Below are 23,506 nucleotides of genomic sequence, written 5' to 3' on the forward strand. Positions count from 1 at the left end.
AGTATGTTTCTTATCAAAACAGTAATACAGACTCAAACACGCTAAACAATGCATAAATTGTACGTGCATACAATGCATGAAATGATAAATGTCATGCAAATCAACTCGAGTTGGCGATTTTTCAAAAGTGTGACATTGATAAATCCGCGATAACATCGTGTCATCCCGAGCCGCGCTGACCATCACTTGTGAGTATCCAGTGGAGTCACCACCCCCGCCCAAACACACGGGGCGGACACTCCTCCCCCCCCCCCGCCCTATGCAAATTAAGGGCCCAGCCTTAGATAGCCGGCCGCCCTAACAATGTGTATGCAAATTTTCAGACGCCAAAAGTGATATGATGATAAATAAAAACGAGTTGTAACGAGATATATACTGAGTTGTGAAACAAGCGTTCTCTTTCGGCTCTTTTTTTACGTTTGCAATTTTTTTTCTAAATGTTTTATTTTTTTTCGTTTAAAATTCAGTAAATTTTTAACAGGTGTTGCATTGAATAAACATAGAAGTTAATATATATAAAAAGAAAAAACAAAATAACTACATTTTGAAAACAGAAAATGGGAGTTTTATTGGAAATAATGATACCCATAGTTGCAGTGAAATCACTGAAAAGTGATCTATAATGAATGGAAAGGAACAAAATACTCGCCGTAGAAACTTGTGAGGGGTAAGGCTCTTGAATGGCAATTTGGGAGTCGCGGGTTGAAATCCCGGCGTGCACAAACAAATATATTTTAATTAATTTGTTATTTTTCACAATTGATTCAATAAAAACAATATACTGTGTATTTGCAGCACGTTCCAGAGTGGAAGAGTCTCTCAATATTGCCCTGGTAAAAGAACACTCTTCAGAATGTAAGCGTGATGAATAGCACGGTAATTCCCGACAAACCTCATCGCCATGTCCTTCCACTCCAAACTACCTTCAGACTCACAACATACCCTAATTGGGGATGCCATAGTCTCACAGGCTCCAGGCAGTTGGGATTCTCGTATGGTTTCACATATAAAAAAAATAATATATGCTCCAGAAAAAAAAAACATTTCGATGACGATTTTTTTAAACATACTAAATTAGTAGTTCACAGATCTAAGAAAATTGCATTGAGACTAATGTAAGAAACGGATATTTTCAGGAATAGAAGGGCTGCTCCGTCATGTAAATGTTGACTAATGTTTACATTAGAAGAACACAACAAATAATGTTGCATTAAAAATGATTATAATATTTAAATCAGCAGGAAGAAGAAACGATTAAAAATCAAACTTTCACCGTGAGAATAAACTTTCAAACAATAGATTCGAAGCGCCAAAGTAACAAAACAATACAACATATTATATTATTATATTTTACCTCCGCGTTCATTAATAAAGATTATGGCAGTGTTTATCTCCATAAAATTGCCGTTGGTAAATCCTCTCTTGACGAAGGTCGTTGTTTGTTGTTTGTATCGAGAAGCAAAAAATTACATCATCAGAGTTTTGTCAACGATGTAATGAAAAGCATTAAATAGGTGCATATGCGATGAGGAACGTTATAATTTTTTAGTTTATTTGTCATTTTTTCTTATTTGTATGATATTCTGAAGCATTTGTCTGCGTTCCTACCACGAGCATATTTAAGAAATATTTATTTTTTTGTAAAACTTTTATGGTAGGTGGTTGTGAGAAAATGCGTTTTAGAATAAAATCTAACTGAATAGAATAGCTATTTTTAACTCTATTTCCCTTTACATTCTTACAAAAAAGATACATTTAATACGAACAAAAAATGTTTGTGAAAATGAAATGAAAAAAATGACTGTTTTATTAACTTTTAGATATTTTTGTGCAGGATTAAAAATAGCAAATTTCACAACTCTGCACTCTATACAACGCGTGATTTGAGAGTTTCGTGGCCTAAAGTGTTATAGTGATTTATTTTTGGGGTATTATGCCGTAATTCGCTACCTCCTTCTTTAGCCAACGTTTTGGACAGCATTACAGCATTGCTGTCCGAAACATTGGTTAAAGAAGGAGGTAGCCAATAATAATAATAATAATAATAATAATTGGATAATTTGTATAGCGCCGTTTTTGTGAAAAATCACCTCAAGGGCGCTGTACAATTTATTTCCTAGGATCTACATTTGTTATTTAGACCAACTGTGCCAGCACGAGGTTCGTCATCCGTTCAGGCATGTGTCTGCCGCCAATATAGCGCTGACATGTATCTGCTGCCAATAAAGAGCGCTGACACAACATCCTCACATAGACAACAAACCTTGGCAGCACCGCTGTGACGCTCGACGAAGACAGAAGATGGAGACTCTGCTGCAAGAGTCCTAGGTAGCGAAGGAACTGTACCAGCTGCCGCAGGGAGAGAGACCACCCCGTCCACCAACTGTGCCAGCACGAGGCTCGTCATCCGTTCAGGCATGTGTCCGCCGCTAATATAGCGCTGACATGTGTCTGCTGCCAATAAAGAGCGCCGACACAATATCCTCACATAGATAACAGACCTTGGCAGCACCGCTGTGCAAAATCACCTCATCCTAGTTTACCTTAGTCTCTCCAGTCACCTCCCAGCCTTTCATGCCACCTAGTGCATCCTCTCGACCCTTTCAGACTCCTTCCTGGCTCCAATACATTCTTTCTATTGTCGTGATCCGACGATTTCACACCTCTGTCTCAGACCCTTAGGGCTCGCTTATCGCAGGCTATCATAAGCAAAATCTTGAACCAAAGTCAAAGTGAAGTTTATGAGTGTCATCTGTAACAAAATACATAAACAAAAACAGAAAATAAAAACAAAGACAAAAACTTTAAACAAAATATGGCTTATCTGTCCTCCATGCAGACATCCTCGGTTGAAAAGGTCCCGTAAATCCCAACACCACTTGACACTTGAGTCAGGTATAAAATCTTCGACTGCATTGAGAAATCTTCGTTCTAGCTTCACTTTTAAAAATTAATCGGTTTAAAATGCTATAATAATTGCAAATTCCGGCTAAACGGTAGAAGTTACGCACATTTCGTGAAATAAGAAGGTAAGCACTATATAAAACACGGATGCTGAACAATTTTCAGCGATCTCTTAGCAAGGGAAATCTTCTGAAAGGATCAAACAAACCGGAGCGGTTAAAACACGTCCGCAACGAACCATAACGCATATGTCTCATCATATACAAATATATTAGTTTATCGGTGTCAACAGCGTAACAGGATCAATGAATGTATCTGTAAATTAACACATTTAAATTATTTGCAATTAAATCTGTTAAAAAACTGCAATATTTATAATTCAATTTGTCTGCAAGCAAATTTAGTTTTTTTTTTATTTATTTATTTTTAATAAATGATGTGCACCCTAAACACTGACCAAACACCCCGAGCTTTCATTAAAACTAATGATACTCGGTCCGGTGTCCACGCTTTTTCCGTCGATGGTCCAACATTATTAATGATGCCGCCGATACAAACTGAAAAGGATATTTCGGACATATCTTCACTTTACTAAAAGCACTCGCGCAAACAAAATCCCCTGTAATCCGCTACAGCAGTAAATCAACACAGGCTTTTAGCATAAATTGTTTTTTGATACGCATTGTGAAATAAACGCATGAAATACAACATTCAATCATATCATTAGAATTACCTTTTTTGACATGCAGACTTTTTACATTGCCATGTAGGAAAATTAATTTAATAATTTTGCAAGTGACATTTTGGGCGATTATTTAAAAATTGAAAACACGATATACAAGAAAGCACTAAGTGCCAAAAAAAACGGAATACCCAGAAATGTTCTATGTGCCATCGTCAACAATCTAATACATTCCCAGATACCACAAAAAAATTTCAACATATACGCACGCCGAAGGACGGCTAATGCACACGCAAAATAGACACCATATACCATTAATTACATCTGTTATTTGTATTTACATGGCTGATAATGGAGGTGAAGCATCTTTTTATATTGATAAAATATATCGTAAAGCTTTTGAAATAATGTAAGGTTATAAAGTAAGAAAATAATAAACAGATGTTTTCATTTAATATTTTCGGTTTCTTCACTAAAAACAATGCTAAATACCCTGTATCTCAGATACAATTTTTATAAATTTAAAGTCGAAACTAAACTCCAAAATAGGAGTCAACGTTACTTAATAATATTCTCAACCAACACAAAACTTGTGATAAATGTACCACAATTAATATCACAATCCTTCAATGACTAATACACTACTATCTAAAAGTAAAATTATAAAAATAATCGCTGTAGTTAAATCTCACTTACGTCTCTCTTACCTCTTTCTAGTTTCAATGTCTTTGAACGATTGGAACATACATATTTACCATTAAAATTTGATCTTTATCATAATTAATGATGTATAAAGTGTACATTTACCAGCTTAGACTGCTTAACACGACGTTATATTGCACGTATAATTTACATTATTCCACGCTTGTCTATGAAATAAATTCAATTTAAAACATGCATAATTTATCATGTTAGAGCGAAAAAACATTTAAATATTTGACATATATTCCTGATTCCTGTATATGTTTATTTTCAAACATCGTGTTTCTTTGAAAGCATTGTTAATTATTAAGAATTTCTTATAATAATGATGGATTTATCCAATATGTCCTACCTTTGACGTCTTTGCCCAATCATCTGCGAGATATCTCAGCTCTCGTCCCAATTCACACCAGTCCACTTGGCCGGCCCGTTCGCACACACTTAGCCACTTGTGGTTTCCACTTTCAGCTGGAAAGAACATAAAATTATATTTCATAATATTGTTATGGATTTGTTAAAATAGGTTCATATAAGATTAGTTTACGCCATCATTTTAATAGTATAATTTAAATTTTGGATGGGGAAGAAAGATGGAATAGAAAAGTACACAGCCATTCAGATATGGTTACAAAAAAAACTAGTAATTTGAAGCAACGCCAACAGTCGTTTCTGAACGGTGTTCTCTGAAGGCGTCGTCCCACGGGTCAGTAAATAATCGACAAAAACTGAGTGCGGTATACCGAGAGCCCACCGATCCTTGTAGGTATTTGTATCGGGGCATGCAAATAGTGCAAACGGGTCAGGGGCGAGTGTAAGCGATGCGATGTACCTCCCGTATAAAGCTAATCATCATTTTTTCAAATAAAATTTATTATATTTAAAAATGATTTTATTTAACAATTTATTTAACAATTTATTATATAGGCACATTAATAATATCACAAAACCTCGTCATCGCTTGGTGAGAGTCTTTATTCGCAGTCATTCTTCATATGTTTACGCGCCATTAACTAAATTTCACCAAAAACGTGGTGTAAATATTATCCAGCACATAAGGTCAGAACAGTTAAAAACTTATTACCAGAGATGTGCAAAATGGGTACCCAAAACCATTTGAAATGCAAAATGGAAATGGGTAAAACTTTTCCATTTGAAAATGCAAAATGCAAAATGGTTTTTAGAAAAGCATTTCAAATGCAAAATGCAAAATACCTATTTTCAAAATGCATTGAAAATGCAAAATGATTTCTCAGGTCAAACAATTAAAATAATTATAGAATTTTTAAACAATTTTGTCATTTAATAATGGACATCAATGTAGAACAAACATATTACATGATGGTAAATCCAAAAACACCACGACTACAGATTATGAAACCACAAAAAAATTGCGCGGGACAAATGTTGCCAACGTAAAAACATATAAACTGCTATTGGGTTTATAAAAACAGTTTATTTTTAAACAAGTTCTGTCGTGTAATTATTATTACGTGTGACAGCTGTTTCGCCCTCTGAAGGCATTATCAAACTGTTACGCGTAAAAATAATTACACAGTAGAACTTGTTTAAAAATAAACTGTTTTTATAAACCCAATGAAATAAAGCACATCTCTGTGTTCAACAAACACATATAATTGAATATATAAAAAATAAAAATTAAAATGGAGTTCTACAAATTAAACTTGTTAACAATAAATAGAAACTGCTATCTAACATTTAATATTATAGCGTCATGGCCACATGTTCAGTATTTGAATCAGTATTTTTTGGAATGGTATCACTCAATTGCCAGAGCTCCTACCAGGGAGCAACTTGACAAATGTAAATTATCTCTCATAGCGAGGTTGAAAACCGACTGATATTTGGGGGTTATTAAAAAAGGATGAGTAGAGATAGTAGGAAGAATGTTGCAAAAAAGCATTTAAAATGGAAAATGCATTGAGAAAAGCATTTAAAATGCAAAATGCAAAATGGTTTTTAGAAAAGCATTTAAAATGCAAAATGGAAAATACCCATTTTGCATTTCCATTTGAAATAAAGCACATCTCTGCTTATTACGATGGCGTTTGTTTGGTTAAAATGGTCTTACACTGGGCTCGAGGCCGGCTTTACCACACCAACGTTGAACGGGTGTGTAAGAATCTAATTAGTAAGTTTTGTCAAATTTCAAAACATATTAATAATTTAAATTATCTGTTACAATAGTACCCGCGAGCCGATTTGACGATGATAAGATAATGACATCAGCGTAAAGGCGTAGTTCACTGAACTACAAAGCCACAAAATGTTTACGTGATATTTGCCGTGCGCAGAGACCATGCATTCATTGCGCAGCATTTCCCGATTCTTTAGAGCACTCGTATTATGTCGATTCTTTACCGACCCGAGTAATTTCCACTCTGTTTACGTTATGAACGTTTTGTTGTATGCTTCTAGATTTTATCGCAAGTATGTGTGATTTGTTGTAAGGAAATATTCGACTTAATTTTTTTTCGACCTCATTTTAACACGACAAAATCAAAATTGAAATAATCACCGGAATTCGTCAGCTTTGACTTAAAAGTTATTTTCTTGCTTCTTTGTAATAATGTGTGTGATAAGTGTGCGTGTCATTGTACGTTAATTCAATTAAAATAAATAATTGGCGTGATGGCAATGAACTTAAGATTTTGAGAAGTAAGCATGTGATGTATCATTTACATAATTATTACATTATTTATAATAGCGCGTGTTAGCGATAATTTCTTAATTTGCAAAAACAATGTTGATATAATTATTATTGCATGGCAACCAACGTTTGCTGCCTTTGTTCGAGATAAAAATAAAAACACAGCCTGACCGCATTCTGTTACAAAATGTAAAAAACGTCAATTACACATATCCGGCTGGCAGAAATTAAAAGGGTAAGAAGGGGTAACATTTTTAAAAGCAAACGATAATTGAACCCGTGACAATGGGCGGTGGGCGGCCGTCAGAAGTGTTAATGCCGCAAGGGCGATACCGAGAGCGCAGATAGACACAGGAGATAAACCTGCCTTAATTACACAGTGACAGGCATTCGCGCGCGAAAATTGCGCGCCATAAGCCGAACGAGAAGCGCACCTCCCGTCACTTCTCTGCTCCTGGTATCTCGTAACCAAACACAAAGGAGGCATGTGAACATTCAACGAAATTAAAGCTTAATTAAGACATACAAAAAGATCTCCAAAGAGATAATAATTATTAATATACCTTTCAATCAGAACAGATTGTGAAATTCGGAAATATGAATAATTAATTATACACCCTTTAAAAGAAGTGAAGCATAAAAAACAAGATGTCGTAATCTGATAAAAGCTTTTTAACCCTTTTTAAATACGGGTTGCGAAATCAGAAGGTTCTCTGATTGATCTTGTTTTTTGTCTGTCTGCTTTCTGCTGAATTCTAAAATTAATCACTTCTCTTGATGAAAACAAATGAAAACGAATGTTTAAAAATAGTGAAATATTAATAATAGATGAAATGTCTAGCAATTTATGAAAAATGTCGGGTTTGTTTATCCACGAACGTTCACTGTTGTAGAATTTGACATAAAGCCTCTAGTCGATATTAGTCGGTGGAGTGACACTGTACTGGTTGGGTATACGGAATCTAAATGTTCATTAATCCTATGCAAAATAACTAAATTGGCTTTCCGAAACAAAAAAACTCCTCGAAATTCGCCGGTGATTGCGATAAGCCTTCGTTGGTGCTAATGATATGCCAATCAAATGGATTTTGAATACGTAAATATGTACTTATTACTATCCACATTTCTTTAGTTTGCCAAATGTAAACAAGTCAAATAATGCTCAATTGTAGTTTAGGTTGGGTAATTAGTTGAATATCCATTCGAAAGCTTCAAATTAAATTAAATTTTAAAAAGTCGTTTTCTTTATTTTATTTTATTCGAGCGAATTTTGGCATATTATGGCAAGTTTGCAAAAACGTTTTGGGCGATCACTTGTCGTAATGTGCCAAATTTATAGAACCTAAACATATGCGATAAACGGCGAATATAAGTGGATTCATTGGCTTTAAATCGCAGTAACCAGTTCATTTGTCTCCATATTGATATTTTGAGGAATGATTGAATAAAATGGTATATATTTACAACCAATCGTTCGAGTGGTTAATAGGAATTCCAAATATTTTAGAATTTGGCGTCCTATAAAATGAAATAAAGAAAAATACTAACAACGTATTCGAAAGAACGCCAGTACGAACCAAACTGCCTGCAAGAAAAATGACATAAATCCGAAAAATACAGTTTTAATCTGCATTCAAGTCCAATTATACGTCGAAGGTATAATTACAATAAGTACTTTTATAGGTTTATATGTATTTCATCAGGTGAGGTCCCCTGTGATGTCCCCATGTGAGGTGGCCCCTGAGGATATGACTCACAAAAACGGCGCTATAAAAATTAGCCAATAAATAAATAAATAATATTAATATGGATAATACAAAAAAGATGTGTTAGATATTATATCATAAAGTATCAAGATACCTAGTTGAAAACAATTATTTCAAATAATTTTGTATAGTCCGATCTCTATAGAAATTAAACACAAAATTCATTGAAATATTAAAGCTTAATAAAAAATATTAACTCCGTGAAAGACGTGATACACTTGAAAATAATTTATTCACAGATCAATAGTTATCTACATACATAGTACACAGATAGATACATTTCAACAATTCTGTACAACATATTTACGGATTTGTAATCATGGACAAAAGAGATGTAAGAAGACGTTTACAGGTGGATAAGTACCAGATATAATCAATGGTTACCTAGACAGTATACAGACAAAAACAGTTCAGGTGCACAATAAAAGATAGGTAGATAAACCGAAATTATGTACACTGTATTTACCGATCTGTAGTTAAATTCCATCATACCAACCTACTCACACACAATACATAATAAACAGAATAGTTCGCAGGTAGATAGGTACCAGATATAAGCAATAGTTAACTATACAGTATACCGACAGATACAGTTTAGGTATACAGTAAAAGATATGTAGATAAACCGAAATTCTGTACAGCATCTGGTAGTTAAATTTCATCAGGCCAACCTACTCAAAATACAAACTCATGAACAGAAGAGACGTTCGCAGGTAGATAAGTACTAGATAGAAGCAGTAGTTATCTGTGTAGTTAGTATACAGACAGATTCAATTCAGATAGACAGTAAGAGATAGGTAGGAATGATCCCCATCAAAGGGAAACAGTACGTCCGCCATAATTAAACCAGGAGAGTCACAGAATTGTACCAGGGAAACAGGATTACGGAGAGATTGAGGCGCGGTCAGTTGAACGGTTGATAACGCTACGGTAGTTCGAATAACGGGCACATTGGATTTTATGATGCGGGACGAAGTGCGTGAGGAGGCTTTCATTCGCAGTCTTCAGAAAAATGATCAGCCAATAATATTAATGAAGCGAAATAAAATTAAGATATTATACTAATTCAGTTGAGATCAATGTTAAAACTTTTGCATGATGTAACGCACCAACAGTAATGTAAATTTTTTCACAAGTATGTTTATTGTAAATCGTTTGAAGTACTTACCTATGGAAGAAAAATTATTTTGAATCTCTTCATATAAATAATAAATGAAAAAATATTACGAAGTATTAAACTAAATTATTGAAATCTTAGAAATTGCAACTAGGTAAGTGAAAATTCTAAGCTCATAATTTCAAGTTGAAAATATTTGCATACAGCTAGGGGTCAGGGACTAGAAAAATCACCCCGTAAAAACATATTTTTTTACTATTAACTAAGATGTATATCTGTTTACTTTAAGATGTATATCTTAATTTTATTAATAGATGTACCTAAAAATGTGTTTTTTTGTTTGACTGAGGATTGCACTTTCCTCCCCAGGGACTGCCTCTTAACTGCTGTGAACTTTTAAAATGTCTTTAAAACTTAAAAAAATGTAATTTTGATTTGACTGAAGATTTAACCTTCGTCTCCAGGAACTGGAGTCATCCTGTATTGTTTTTAATGATGAAGTCCCTGAAAACCCTCTGCCCGAAGCCTAGTTCGCCTCAGAACAGGATCTCCAAGTAGAGAAGACTAAGAAAATTTATTCTACATCTGTTTTTATTTGTATTTTTATTTATATATAAGAAATAATTATAGAAAAAAAAACCTCGCTAACAACTGAGCCAAATCGCGATAGGGTAGGAACGACATTAATTTCGTATATTAACTGCTGTAATAACATATGTCTATGAAATGCGTATATGTCCGCAAGTATATGGCGTGATTGCCACCAAAGGATAAAAAATGCATTGTCATCGACAACGAGTCTATCTGACGAGTCTCAGCGCGATCAGATGTTGGAAAATGGGTTAATTTCCACAAGATTCATTCATTACCGAAAACAAAATTGAAATTCTAATAGACGTAGATATTTGATAAAAATGTGTAACACATAATTTTTTTCTTTTATTATGATGAAAATTTTGCAAAAGAAGACATGCGAAACTAAATATTAATTAAGGTACCTACTTATGAACTTTAATTGAATTATTTTTTATTAATTTATTTATTTACGCCTTCATAAATATATATTATGAAGCTTTGTGGGGAAAAAAATTGTTTCTGTACCTAATTACGCTTTCATAGGTACCGACAAAAGATGAATTTACGCATCTCTGTGATTAACAGGACCATTAAAAAATAAATCGCCTGACATTCAACAGGAAATATGTGATGCACAAGGCTATTATCATTATTTTCATTTTAATAAAAAGTCACATACATAACTACCCCTTTCAGTTTATCCGCAAATCATTTCTGTCCGTTCATACATATAATAATTGCTAAGGGTAGATAGGCAGGGTAAGCAGCATTCAGTAGTGCATATTGTCCGGCAATTTTAAACGGTAATTATGACATAATTGCGTCCAGCTCAAAACAAAGGGACTTCGAATTTTTCTATTTCAGCGTAATGGCACGTGGGGCGGAAAGGCTGAAAGGCCGTGGGCGGAAGCTGGCAGGACCTACCCGAGTAGCAGGAAAGGCTCCATGTTGGACCAGCCACTAACCGGAAGAGGGTGATATTAGCTACGATGGACTAATTTAATCCTCTAGTCTCTGTGATGGGTGGACCAAGGAATTCAATGCAGAGAATACAATATTGTTCAATTGAATAAACAGAACTACACTAAAATTGCTAACTATGTAACTAGGAGGCTTCCACTCATAATATGATTGTATGCAAAACTAAATGAGCGCCTTAGGAATAAATTCATAGAAATACTTAAATAAAATACTTTTTGTTTTAAAACCACGAGTTTTTAATAATTTTTAGAACTGACCGGTTTCGCTTTACTCAAGCATCTTCAGGGTACAAATTATTACTAGACAACAAGTACAAAGTGTGAGCTTATATAGAAAAAAATTGAGGGAGATAACATGAAATAAATATAACAAAAATTATCTTTCTAATTATCTTTCGGTTTTTCCCATGTCTTCTGTACCTACTTGTGTAAATGTATTGTATGATTTCTCTGTGTTTGTTATATTTATATCATGTTGTCTCCCTCAATTTTTAAATATATAAGCTCACACTTTCTACTTGTTGTCTAGTAATAATTTGTACCCTGAAGATGCTTGAGTAAAGCAAAAATAGTCGGTTCTAAAAATTATTGAAAACTCGTGGTCATAAAACAAAAAATATTTTATTTTTTTATTGAATATTTCAAACCACAAAGTGATTGCTTTCTACAATAATGAAAACCTTAAATTATAAGCTTATGATGTAAATCATGTTAAGAGCTGAAATTCTGTAATTTTTCAAAACATGAAAAACAAAAACATGTCATGAAAAACCATTCAAATTTTGCGCCGCTTTCTCACTGATGTCCGCTGACTGTATGTAGCCAATGGAACTGTTTTTAGACTGCAACGTCATTTCCATCATGGCTTGTGGAACTTTGAAAAGTTTATAATACTGTTAAGATGGACGGAGAAAAATCAATCACGTTAAAAAGTGATAGCAAGTTCCTGACAAAATATTTGTCATTCAGAATATATCGAGAACACGTGTTCTCCTAATAGATATCATAACGGAATGCGACAATTTCAGTATGCAATATCAATATCAAAATTTGTATGAACACGAGTTCCGCCATCCATCTAAAACATTCGCTTTCAACTGATATTTTGTTAGAAACTCTGTCTGCCTATATATGACTCTATCGGCCTGCGGTCCTGTTTTTAACTGGAAAAAAAATGATCAGATGTTTAACAAATTAACCGTATTTTACATCGATTAGCTTTCTCCGTGCACAATAAATGTTTTTGTTACATTTCACGAGTAATATTTTATGTAATATATATTTTTGCATTTTCAATATTTTAAAATTTTATTATGTTATCTTATTAGATGTACAGTCACAAGGAGAAAATCCATGATTGGTTTTAATTTGGCTAAACTACACATCTACAAACTGATAAAATATAAATGTAATATGAATAATGTATAGAATATTTTCTGGAATGTTTTATGAATATTAATTCTATCGTCGTCTTTAATACAATTTGTTTCCCTTGGCACGTTAATGTAATCCCCTGAACTCAACCCTTTATTCTGTCCACAAAGAAAAAATATGCAACCGCTCTTCTGACGCTGAAAGTTATTAATTACGTATTTAATTCGCGGGAAAAATCATTTTCACAGGCGGGTGGGCCCAAGCTACCCCCACCCCACTCCTGTAACTCTCTTTATACTAGACTAGTTGAACACAGACTAGATAATATATAAGAATATATAAGAATATAGTACACTAGATGAATAGACTAATATAGATTAGTGAACACAGATAGTTAAAATTATACTAGTGGGTAGATAAAAAATGACTTATTATTATTATTATTTATCGGATGATTTGTATAGCGCCGCTTTTGTGAGATATCACCTCAGGGGCACTTTAGATATAAAAACCCCAGTATGACCTGTGTAAATTTAATGATTGGCATCCTTGGAGATTTTAATGCTTTAAAAGTAATGGCTACATTATTCAGACGTTATCTAGTCTGAGAACAGTTAGCAGAACTCGCGCCCAAAAAGTACGTTTCTAATTTTCACAATTTTTTTTTTTACACTAACCCATGACATATTTTGGTTTGCTGTGTGGGGGGTCGTTTTAAGGAAGGAAGGAAGAAGAGAAAGTTGTGGGAAGGTAAAACAAGGGAGAAGCTGGATTGGGGAGACCCTTTGATTTGTCCAACTGGTAAATTTGTGGGTGTTTCCCATTTTCTAATATTGCAATATTACTTTAAAGTTGTTATTCATGGAGAAAAATAAGTTAATTTATAATCAATTCAAATTATTAGTAATCCAGTTAAAACTCTTAGAAAATTCCTAATATTTCGGAACACGTTTTCATTCGCCTGCATTTGCCCTGATGATATAAAGTAACGAAATGCAAAAGTATTTGGATTTTCATGAACACATCGTGATAATATATTCGTATTTTACTAAAACGTTTTTCAAGAAACCTATAAATTCATTCGTTAAGGGCCTGTAAATATCCCGCTTTTAACTGGATTAAAAATAATTCAAAGAGATTCTTAATAAATTAGTAATATTTTTTTGTTTGTTTATTATATAAGTACATTTTTGTTTATTTGTTATAATATATGATCAAATATTTCAAGACCCCTCTTCCATAGAAGCATTAGCTTGTGGCTGGAAGAGGAGTGTACATTGTTTTATTACAGTAAGTAAGTAATTAAAAATAAAATGATTTTAAATATTGAAGGCAATATTAGTGATTTCTAAACGAAAATCTGAAACAGAAAAATCAGAAAAGGAAACGGTCACATCTGGGACCAGATGTGACCGTTTCCTTTTCTGATTTTTCTGTTTCAGATTTTCGTTTAGAAATCACTAATATTGTCTTCAATATTTAAATATTACAATTTGAGGTTTTACTCAATAAAGTCATTCCGAAAAATAAATAAAATGATTTTAAACTTATTTGAAGAATGGAACGTTACTTAAGGAAACTAATTTATATGAGTTATTCTTACGATTAATTCAATTGGAAACATTTTTATTTTTTGTAAGTTTGTCTTTAAAATATTTTTTCACAGTGTTTATTATTTGGATGTTATCATTAATGTTTCTAATTTCTTCAGGTAGTCGATTGAAAAAAATTCTTGCCCGGTAAGTGTAATAATTTTGTGCAAAGGAAGTGTTTAATTTTGGGCATGGAAAAATATATTTAAGTCGAGTACGGTTTTTAGTTAGAAATTGATACATGTCTTTTTCTTTTATGATTTGAATTAATGCATTTTTAGTATAAAGATCTTTAAATGAAGGCACTTGAAATTCTTCGAATAATCGATCCGTTGGGTAATCGGAAGGTTTTCTTAATATTATTTTAATTATTAACCTTTGTACCACTTCTATTGGAGTAAGGTAAGTTTTGTATGTGGATTCCCAACTAATGATACCATATTGTAGAATTGATTTATTTATTCTATGTCTTTTTAAGGCATTAAAATAAAATAGTCTTCCAATTAATTTAAAGTAGGTAAGTGTCTCGAACTTTACTAATATTAACTAAAGTGTTAATCAAAACATGGCAATATTAAAGCCTTAAAACGTTATGGTAACGACACTGAATTAATAAAGCCATTTATGAAAAAGAAACCATGCACATGTAAAAATATTTAACCCTTTAATTTAACCACCCACTCAGAGTAAAATACTTAACCCTTTGGTTGCTGGGATGGGGTTAACCTCACCCCATTGCTGTTACGTAATATTCTCACTGGGTATGATTAACCCACAGCATAAATTGCGTATTAGTCAAGATCAAATGCATACACTGCATAAGTAAGTTGCAGTTGTCAACAGAAATCTAGATTTATTGCAGGTTGTTGGTAATTAAGAGGTCTGGTCGAATTGGCTAGTGAAGAACACCAAATTTCATTTCCGACTTGTTTGTGTTTGTAATATTTATTACGTAACATGAAAGAAATAGCGAAAATTTAATATTTATTAAAAGCTAGATAGTTTTCACTGACCGGTTAGTGGCCGATTGGAGAAATGCGTCGGGCTCCCACCCAGGCGTCGCGGATTCAGTCTTACTGTGATACCCGCACACAAACATTATAAAAAAATACAGTAGTTAACCTACAAAATCAATCCAGGTACCATCCAATTAGGATTTGGCTTAAATGATAGCGTGGTTCACTCATTTAAGTCAGTTTCTGGGAGGAAGGTTCAATCCTCTGTCAAATCAAAAAACTGTTATAGTTATAAAAAAATGTTTTATTCGGTTCAATTTTGCGAATGAAAATTTCACCCATATCATCCATTAGCAGTGATCAATCTCAAAATCAAAGGATTTAAGAATATGAAATATTCGGTTATAGAACCGCCCAATTTTAATATGATTCGTATTTTAACCCTTTATGCACAAGGAGTCTCCCCAGGCACGCGCAGCTTAACCCTTAACGTTCGCCCCCGGCCACCCAAATTAACTACTGACCGAAGTTGAAATAGTACACGCCATAATACCATGTTCATTCGTTTTATTTGGTATTACAAATAAAAAACAAATTTTATAAAATACGTATTTTTATTTATTTTTGGAATAACTTAATGAGTAAAACCTCAAATTGTAATATTTAATCATTGAAGAAAATGTTTGCAAATATCAAATTAAAAAAAAAAACAGTTTAGATAAAGATTAGATCGCATCTGAACCCAGGACCTCAGCATTGCCGAGGCTTTGCTCAGTCACTGAGTTAATTTGACGCTATCCCACTTCAGTCACAGTTTAACTATATCATCTTAAACTAAGAACTACCAACATCATCTTCATTTTTCTTAACGCATATTTTTATTGGCTGCTATTTTTTTAGGTATTCGCCGAATTTATATTTAATTTTTGCATTTTTAATCACTGTTTGAAGAGAAAATTTTAATTTTAATTTTATTTATTGAATAGAATTTTTCATTATTAATAATTCGTCTACAATAATTGCAAAATCAATTAAACTAAAATAACCAACTTTGTTTACATCAGTACTTAATAAAAAAATATCAAACCATTTATGAAAATTAAGACGTAAGAATAAACCATGGACCTAAAAGCCCTAGACGGAGCAATTCAAGAACAATTTGAGACCGCGGGGTGAAGGGGAAAGATGTATAAAAATGCCAAGACTTCCTAATCTTTTTAATGACATATCTCATTCCTTATCTAATCAAATAATAAGCACATAATAAATAAATGATAAGCACAGACAAATAAATGCCCATAGACAAAATACGAGTAATTAATGTTAACAAAATAATTATTTAGCAAAAACTTTTACAAAAATTAAAGGAACAATATCAAGGAGCAACCAAGTTAAAAAGTTAAGTTAGTTATAAAATATATGTTTTGCCATTAATAATACTTAATTGACTGTTATTTTTTTTCTGATCAATACAATTTCAAATATATCTAATTATAATCCGTGTTGAAAAAACGTGTTGCCAAAAATTGGAACAATTTACTATGATTTAAAATTATTTATTCCACGTACTTTCAGGATTTTCGGTGCAGGGATGATCAATCTTACGAGTAACCCCTTCACAGCGCGGGCAGATTCGTAGGGGATTATATTTCACACAATATGGCTACTTAATATTCTGAGCAATTTGTCATCACGAAAATGAAAACACTGCTCAAAGGAAAGATTAAAGCGAATCATCGGCTTCGGTGGAAATCGAAAATGAAATTTGGTGATTATTTGATTACACACCATTGGTAAATCTTATGCTATTTTACCTGATGTTTTAATATGCCTCTTTTGAAATACAAATCTGTACTAATTAAACAGTTTTTCGTTTTTTCTTCATTTCTTCCAATAACTTTGTACTTTTTTAATATGTATAATTTTTCTGTCTTCTTTCTATATTGTACTATGACTGTAAATAACTATTATGTATGTAAAATGTTCCTGTGTCGTTAATCCTAAATAAATAAATTATGTTAATTTTTCATTCCAAAAATTCCAATGTGTCCAAAATAGTATAAAACATTTTTTTTAAATACATCTTCCAATCCAAAAATCACGAAATATCTGAATTCTCGACATTACAGCTCCAATGAAGTAAAGAGATATTTTGATATAATTAATATAAGAGATATAATTCTCAAGATTTGAATAAATCATCAAATTTCAAAGTTAATTTTCAAGTTCTGTTATTTTTTCAGTTCTGTGAAGCAACTGGCCTATAATGATAAAATAACAGAACTTTAATATGACTTTCACAAAACGTGCAAATTAACTGTGAAATTTTGTGATTCGTTTAAATTCGGTGAAACAACCCGTTCTTAATAAAAACTCATTTTAGTCATAAATAATTCGTGTGAAAATATTAGGACAGCATAATTTTTTTTTTAAATACTGGTACAATGTTAAGTAAAGAGAATTTTGATTTTATGTGCAAATCAAGATGGTTAGTATGAAACCTTTTTTAATCTGGACATGTAGAAACGTATATACTATGTTTTAGTTCCTACAACTTCTTAGGACGGGTTAAGCCGAAGTTCAACATAATGATTTTAAACAAAACAGGAGTAATAAGTTAGCAGAGCCTGAATTCTCCGTAATACCAGTAATTACCACCGACTCATACGAAAGCCGGTAGATTAATTACATTTATCCTCCCCGGGGAATCGAACCAGTGACTGGAAGGGTTGTAGGCTGTCTCCGCACCCTTGATCCGCCGAACCTCCCACTCCCACCTCCCACAGCCCCGCTGATGGGGCGAGGGCTGTGGACATTGCATCGTGAGATGTATCTAGTAAATTCATTAAAGTACCTAGTCAGATTATAGCTAGATTAGATCTTTGATAAGATTGTGTAATTGAAGTGAATTGTAGAAAAGAAAAATTTCACGAAACCAACGAAATTAAGGCTAGCGCAAGAGGAATCACTAACTCTTATCAAAATACTTTTTAACATACTTTCACCGTCTGACCTAAAATGTAGTTTTTGAAGCCTGTTTTCACAGTAGAATATCGTCGTTTAGCTTCATGAAAACTATTTGAAATGTAAATAATTTCATTCTCTTTTTTAAACGGGTGACGTCACATTAGTTGTTGTCATTTATTGTTACATCCGGATATATTTTAGTCAATATATAAGTCAATATATTTTTACTATGCGTTCTCTAATATCATGTCTACGAATCTTGAAAAATTCAACTTGCTTGGAATTTAAATGAATATTCAATCTATTGTATCTGGCCTATTTACTATGTTAGGCCCTTTTAGAAGCAAATCAAAGATATTATATTACATTAATATTGTATACTGTAGGCCCTTGTGGGTGGAGGATTAAACCAGTATTTAAAAAATATATATAGAAAGGCAAACATTTTCCATTTAGGAACAACCAGACAAAATTTGAAAATCTCCTAAGATCATCACAGTAATCAGAAAACGTTGCTTGTTTGTTGATGGAGATCTATTTTAACCAGCCGGAGAATTGAAGTAATGACGTCTGGGTGGAAACCAGATTCAATTTCAACTCAGCTACTGACCGAAGGAGGAAGGAAACACAACGGTATGCAAACCATTGAACATACAAATTGAAAACCTTGGGATATAAACCCCAAGCGTTCACGTGATTCGGTTGTTCGTCTATGGGTCAATGCAACGGTTCTTGTTAAATATTTATTTTTTCGATTGCCTGTCTATGGGTCAATTTAACGGTTCTTGTTAAGTATTTATTTTTTCGGTTGTTTGTTTATGGGCCATTGCACCATCTCTTGTTAAATATTTAAAAAACACTAATTTAATGTAAAAAGTAAAGTACATAGAAACAGAAATCCACAAAATTCGTTCACAAAAACTGCAGATTTTGTCAATTTTTATGGTTGAATGGTAAGGTTTTCGACTAGCAATCTGGAGGTCGCGAGCTCAAATCCCTTCGTAAATTTTATTCGGTTAATTTGTGTTATTTCACAATTAATTCATTTAAAAATAAAGTTTTGTATACTTGCGACACGTACCAGAATGGAAGATACTCTCGGTATAGTCCTGGTGTTAGACCACCATGGTACTTCTCCTTCCTCTCCCCCATCTTCTTCCCCTCCCCAGCATTTTCAGCCTAACAGCATACCCAAATTGTGAATGCCATAGTCTCCCAGGCCCCAGACGGTTGAGAGCAGTTGGGACTCTTGTGCTGTATTCACATTAAAAAAATAATTAATTTGCTAAACCTGTTCAGTGCGTAAAAGTTGAATCTATGATGTAATTTTTTTTAAATAATAATAAAAAAACATCTGCAGAACCATGGCATTCGGTTTAAATGCTATCCTGGAAAATGGTCCATTAGGGACATTTGAGGTTTTTATTCCATGATCTTCAAATGATATTTTTTCCATATTAACCTCACACTGAGAAAAATATTTCCCTCATGTCATCTTTTGGGATGCTGTGTGGAGGGTCTTTTTTTAAGGAAGGGAAGGAGAACAAGGTCTGGGAAGATAAAAGGTATGAGGGTTGGGTAATAATCTACGGATCAGTATATCCAGGAGTGAGGATAATAATTTCCCTCAAGGCCTATGTCATCTTTGGGGATGCTGTGCGATGATTATTTGAAAAAGAGGACGATATGAAGTTCTTGGAAGGAAAAAAAGTATGAAGGGTTGGTAGGAATCTAAAAATCAGTGTGTCCAGAAGTTTTGTATAAATATATCCCTCCTTCCACAGGGCAAGGCGATGGGTTGAAAGAACAGTTGAAGAGTTCAAAGGGTCTCCCAGAACTAGCCTCTACTGATTTGGCGCGCCAAGCGGTATCCTGAACACACCTTCCCCGATGATCCCGGGCACCCCTGCTAAATTACCAAACGTAGCGAACTACTTGGGGTGACCTATGGCAGAGGTGTTGGTCGTGCAAAAATGGTTCCCGGAGCGGCGGTACCCAAACCAACCGAATTGAATTAAATTTTTGTTGTTATGTTTCAACTGTGTTAAAATGTGAGTCACTCATTTCCAGGCAATTATGCGACGCTACACGAAGAGGTTTACAAGATCTTCATCCACGAAGAAAACAAATTCAAGGCTCCACCATGAGATGGTACCACAATACAAGTGTTGCATCTCCGGGGTTTTCTCACAAACTGTCTGATTAAATAAAACTCCGGCTGCAACAAAATACTTGGAACTGTATTGTGATAGATTGACAATGTCTCTGATATCTTATTTAGGAGGCCATTGGAATAATCTGGACCCCGACCTTGAAATTCTCACGTTATTCATTATCATATGTTTAAGTCACGACAGCTGGCGTCATCTATGGGTAACCTAATAGACTAATCTAGTGCTATCAATGGGTGGACTCATACACTAATGTCAAAGATATTACACATTGAAAGAAAAAAATATTTTTTTGTTCTGAAGAATGAATCCTTACCGCCCTTAAGGTCAGTTTCCATAGCATATTTAATTTCTTGCTTAGCAATTTCAAAGCTATGTACGTTTCGGAACGTGTATTAAATTGCACACGGAACACCGTAAACAGTTTTCTGACTCTCCCGCAAGTCCGCTATAGCGCGTGCATTATTGAGCACCGTGCATTAGATGATTATGCTTGCGTTACCTCAGTTAGATAATATGCTAATAATTGCATCCACTATTCGCTAAGTACACTAATACCAGCCGAAGTGCACAGCATTAATTATGAGCAAACCGACGCTTGATTAAACAATTAAATATTGGTATCGAGATCTGTACAAACAAGCATTACATAACCATAACCAACCAGCGGTATTGCTGACTGATGGGTGATTAGGGCCGCGTAATGTGTGGAAAATCGTTTTGTCATAAAGAGGCATGCTGCATGGTAAACTATTAGACAGAAAGAAACAGATATTCAAAATCTTGTAGTTGAAAAGGCGTAACCAATGTCAGACAAAATCTGAATAGACAGGTGCTTCTCAGGTTTTCTCTTCTACTTCGCCAAACAATATTCTCCAAATAGGGATGCATCTACGTCAGAGTTTCTCAAAGTTATATATACGGACTCCCAGGGGTCGATTTAAACATTCTGGGAGTTCATGTAAGCTAAGAAAAAATCTGGGGGGTACTAGATTTACATGGTGGTACATGTGATTGGACACTATGTGCGCATAATATTAATAATGGGCATATATATTACTTATAAAATTACTCATAAAATTGTTTATTGAGGTTTATAAATAGAGTCTTCATTTTTTTTGCAGAATTAATATGTACTTCACACAGAATTTACAACTAGGTTTGATGATATTTTGACTTGGGAAATGGAACGATTAATCGGATATCAGCTGCCAAGAAGAGTTGACCAGAAAGGGGTATCTGCAATTTTATCTTCAGAAGAAATAGGTACCTGTTGCTAATCCTGCATTACGGACTTTTTTTCTTTTTATGTAACATCTCACAAAAGTGTCATGTGGGTCTCGAACAGAACCAGATTATATGAAGGAGGAAAACCAGACTATTGCCGGAAAGCGTTTCTATCTCTAAACCTCGTGGAAAGGGGTTTTAGGGCCGTAGCCAATCTTTTCCCGAAAAATTAATGAACAATACATTAATTTGCGTTAATAGGGTTTACAAAATTCAAAATTCGGCAGACAGGGGGTCAATGAAAGAAAATCGGTAAGTGGTCCATGGGGCAAAAAAGTTTGGGAACCTCTTATCCATAAAAGCATCGGTCAGTACCTTTTTAAAAAGAGTGACAACTTATGAGCATAATTTGCATCTGTGTAATTCTTATCATCTTTCACTACTGATGCTTTCTAGGGGTAAAGACTATTCTAGTGTCCAGTCCTATCCTTTGCTTTGTGCTTCTGCTTGTTACCGACATGGCTGGTTAATTTTTTTTGTATATCCCTACTTCTCGCAAGGGTCTTTTCTAGACAACGGATAATTTTAACACCGCCTTTCATTAAAAAGGCATTATTTCAGCATTCCCAACTACGAAATAAGTGATGGAAATATTATACTTGTGCATATGTGGAGTTATTTTAAAAATAAAAAAAACTTTAAAAAAATCTGTTTCTTGTGATTCTTCACATTGATAACAGGCTCATGTGGAAAGTCATTACCTTATTTGCAAGCCTGTCTGAATGATATAATTATATTTATTCATATTTTCAGTTTGTGAGGCGGGTATGGGTACCACCGCCTAGGAAACCGTTTATTGGATAACCAGCACCTCTACCATACGGGGATTATGCAGGAGTGTTCGGATTCTCCCCACCTACTGAATGAGACACTATTTAAGGGAGATCTTTTGACCTCTCCCACAGAATTATATCGACCCATTGTCTTGCACCACAGTGCGAGAAACGGATTCTCACGTACGTCACACCTGGACACACTGACCTCTAAATTCCTACCCTCCCCTTATACCTGTTTCATTCTAAGACCTCCACACATTTAATTCCTTAAATGGACCCCTCACACAACATCCCCAAAGATTTCATTGGGTATGAAGGAAATCGTTTTTTTTAAATAATATAATTCAGAAGTGCTTGTTAAAATTCAACTTGAATATCATAATTAATTATGCTAACGATATTTAAGCTAACAGTTTATCACACATCCTGAATCTTAGGTTTTTGGCTTTAGATACATTTTGATTTTATTTTTATATTCGTTATGATAATTTCTATGAGGAAAATTAAAATTTATTTTAGATCGAAAATTCCAAAGTCAATGCTTATTAAAAATCAGCCTTAATTTCAAAACGTGCTAACGATATTAAAGCCTTTATGCAGTTTTCTAACTTTTGCAGAATATTAGGGTTTTGAAGATACACTTTGATTCGCAGGTACAAGTATATGATCCTGGTAGTTCCATTTTAACCTCACTTTGCGAAGAAATAGGTAGAAGTTACAACGGATAATATTGAGATGCCAATAATATAACTCTTGGTAGATAATAATATTCAGATTATATGAGAAACTCAACTTATGTTTATACAAAATAAGGTAATTTGCATTTACCAATATCAAGAATAATTATTTACCGACAGAACGCGGCGGTAAGGTAACCGTTTGATGGTGCAGGTAACAGGTAAGGGAAATAATTGTGTCAACAATAAACACTGTGTGTTTGCCCCCGTCAGACGACGCAGGCTGAATAACACATGAATCCCACATTACA

General features: G+C 33.8%; 1 protein-coding gene across 1 annotated transcript in view; it reads right to left on the reverse strand.

Moving 5' to 3' along the window:
* Positions 1-4,622: 4,622 nt before the first annotated feature.
* LOC149417169 (uncharacterized) overlaps positions 4,623-23,506 on the reverse strand; it is a 226,829-nt gene continuing 207,945 nt past the window's right edge. The window contains exon 2 of the mRNA XM_089640553.1: positions 4,623-4,756. Within this exon, the coding sequence (XP_089496679.1) occupies positions 4,623-4,756 (134 nt within the window). The remainder of the gene's footprint in view (positions 4,757-23,506) is intronic.

Source organism: Hesperophylax consimilis, chromosome 15 (genome assembly GCF_061612785.1).
Source record: "Hesperophylax consimilis isolate HC1 chromosome 15, BYU_Hcon_1.0, whole genome shotgun sequence".
Classification (NCBI taxonomy): domain Eukaryota; kingdom Metazoa; phylum Arthropoda; class Insecta; order Trichoptera; family Limnephilidae; genus Hesperophylax; species Hesperophylax consimilis.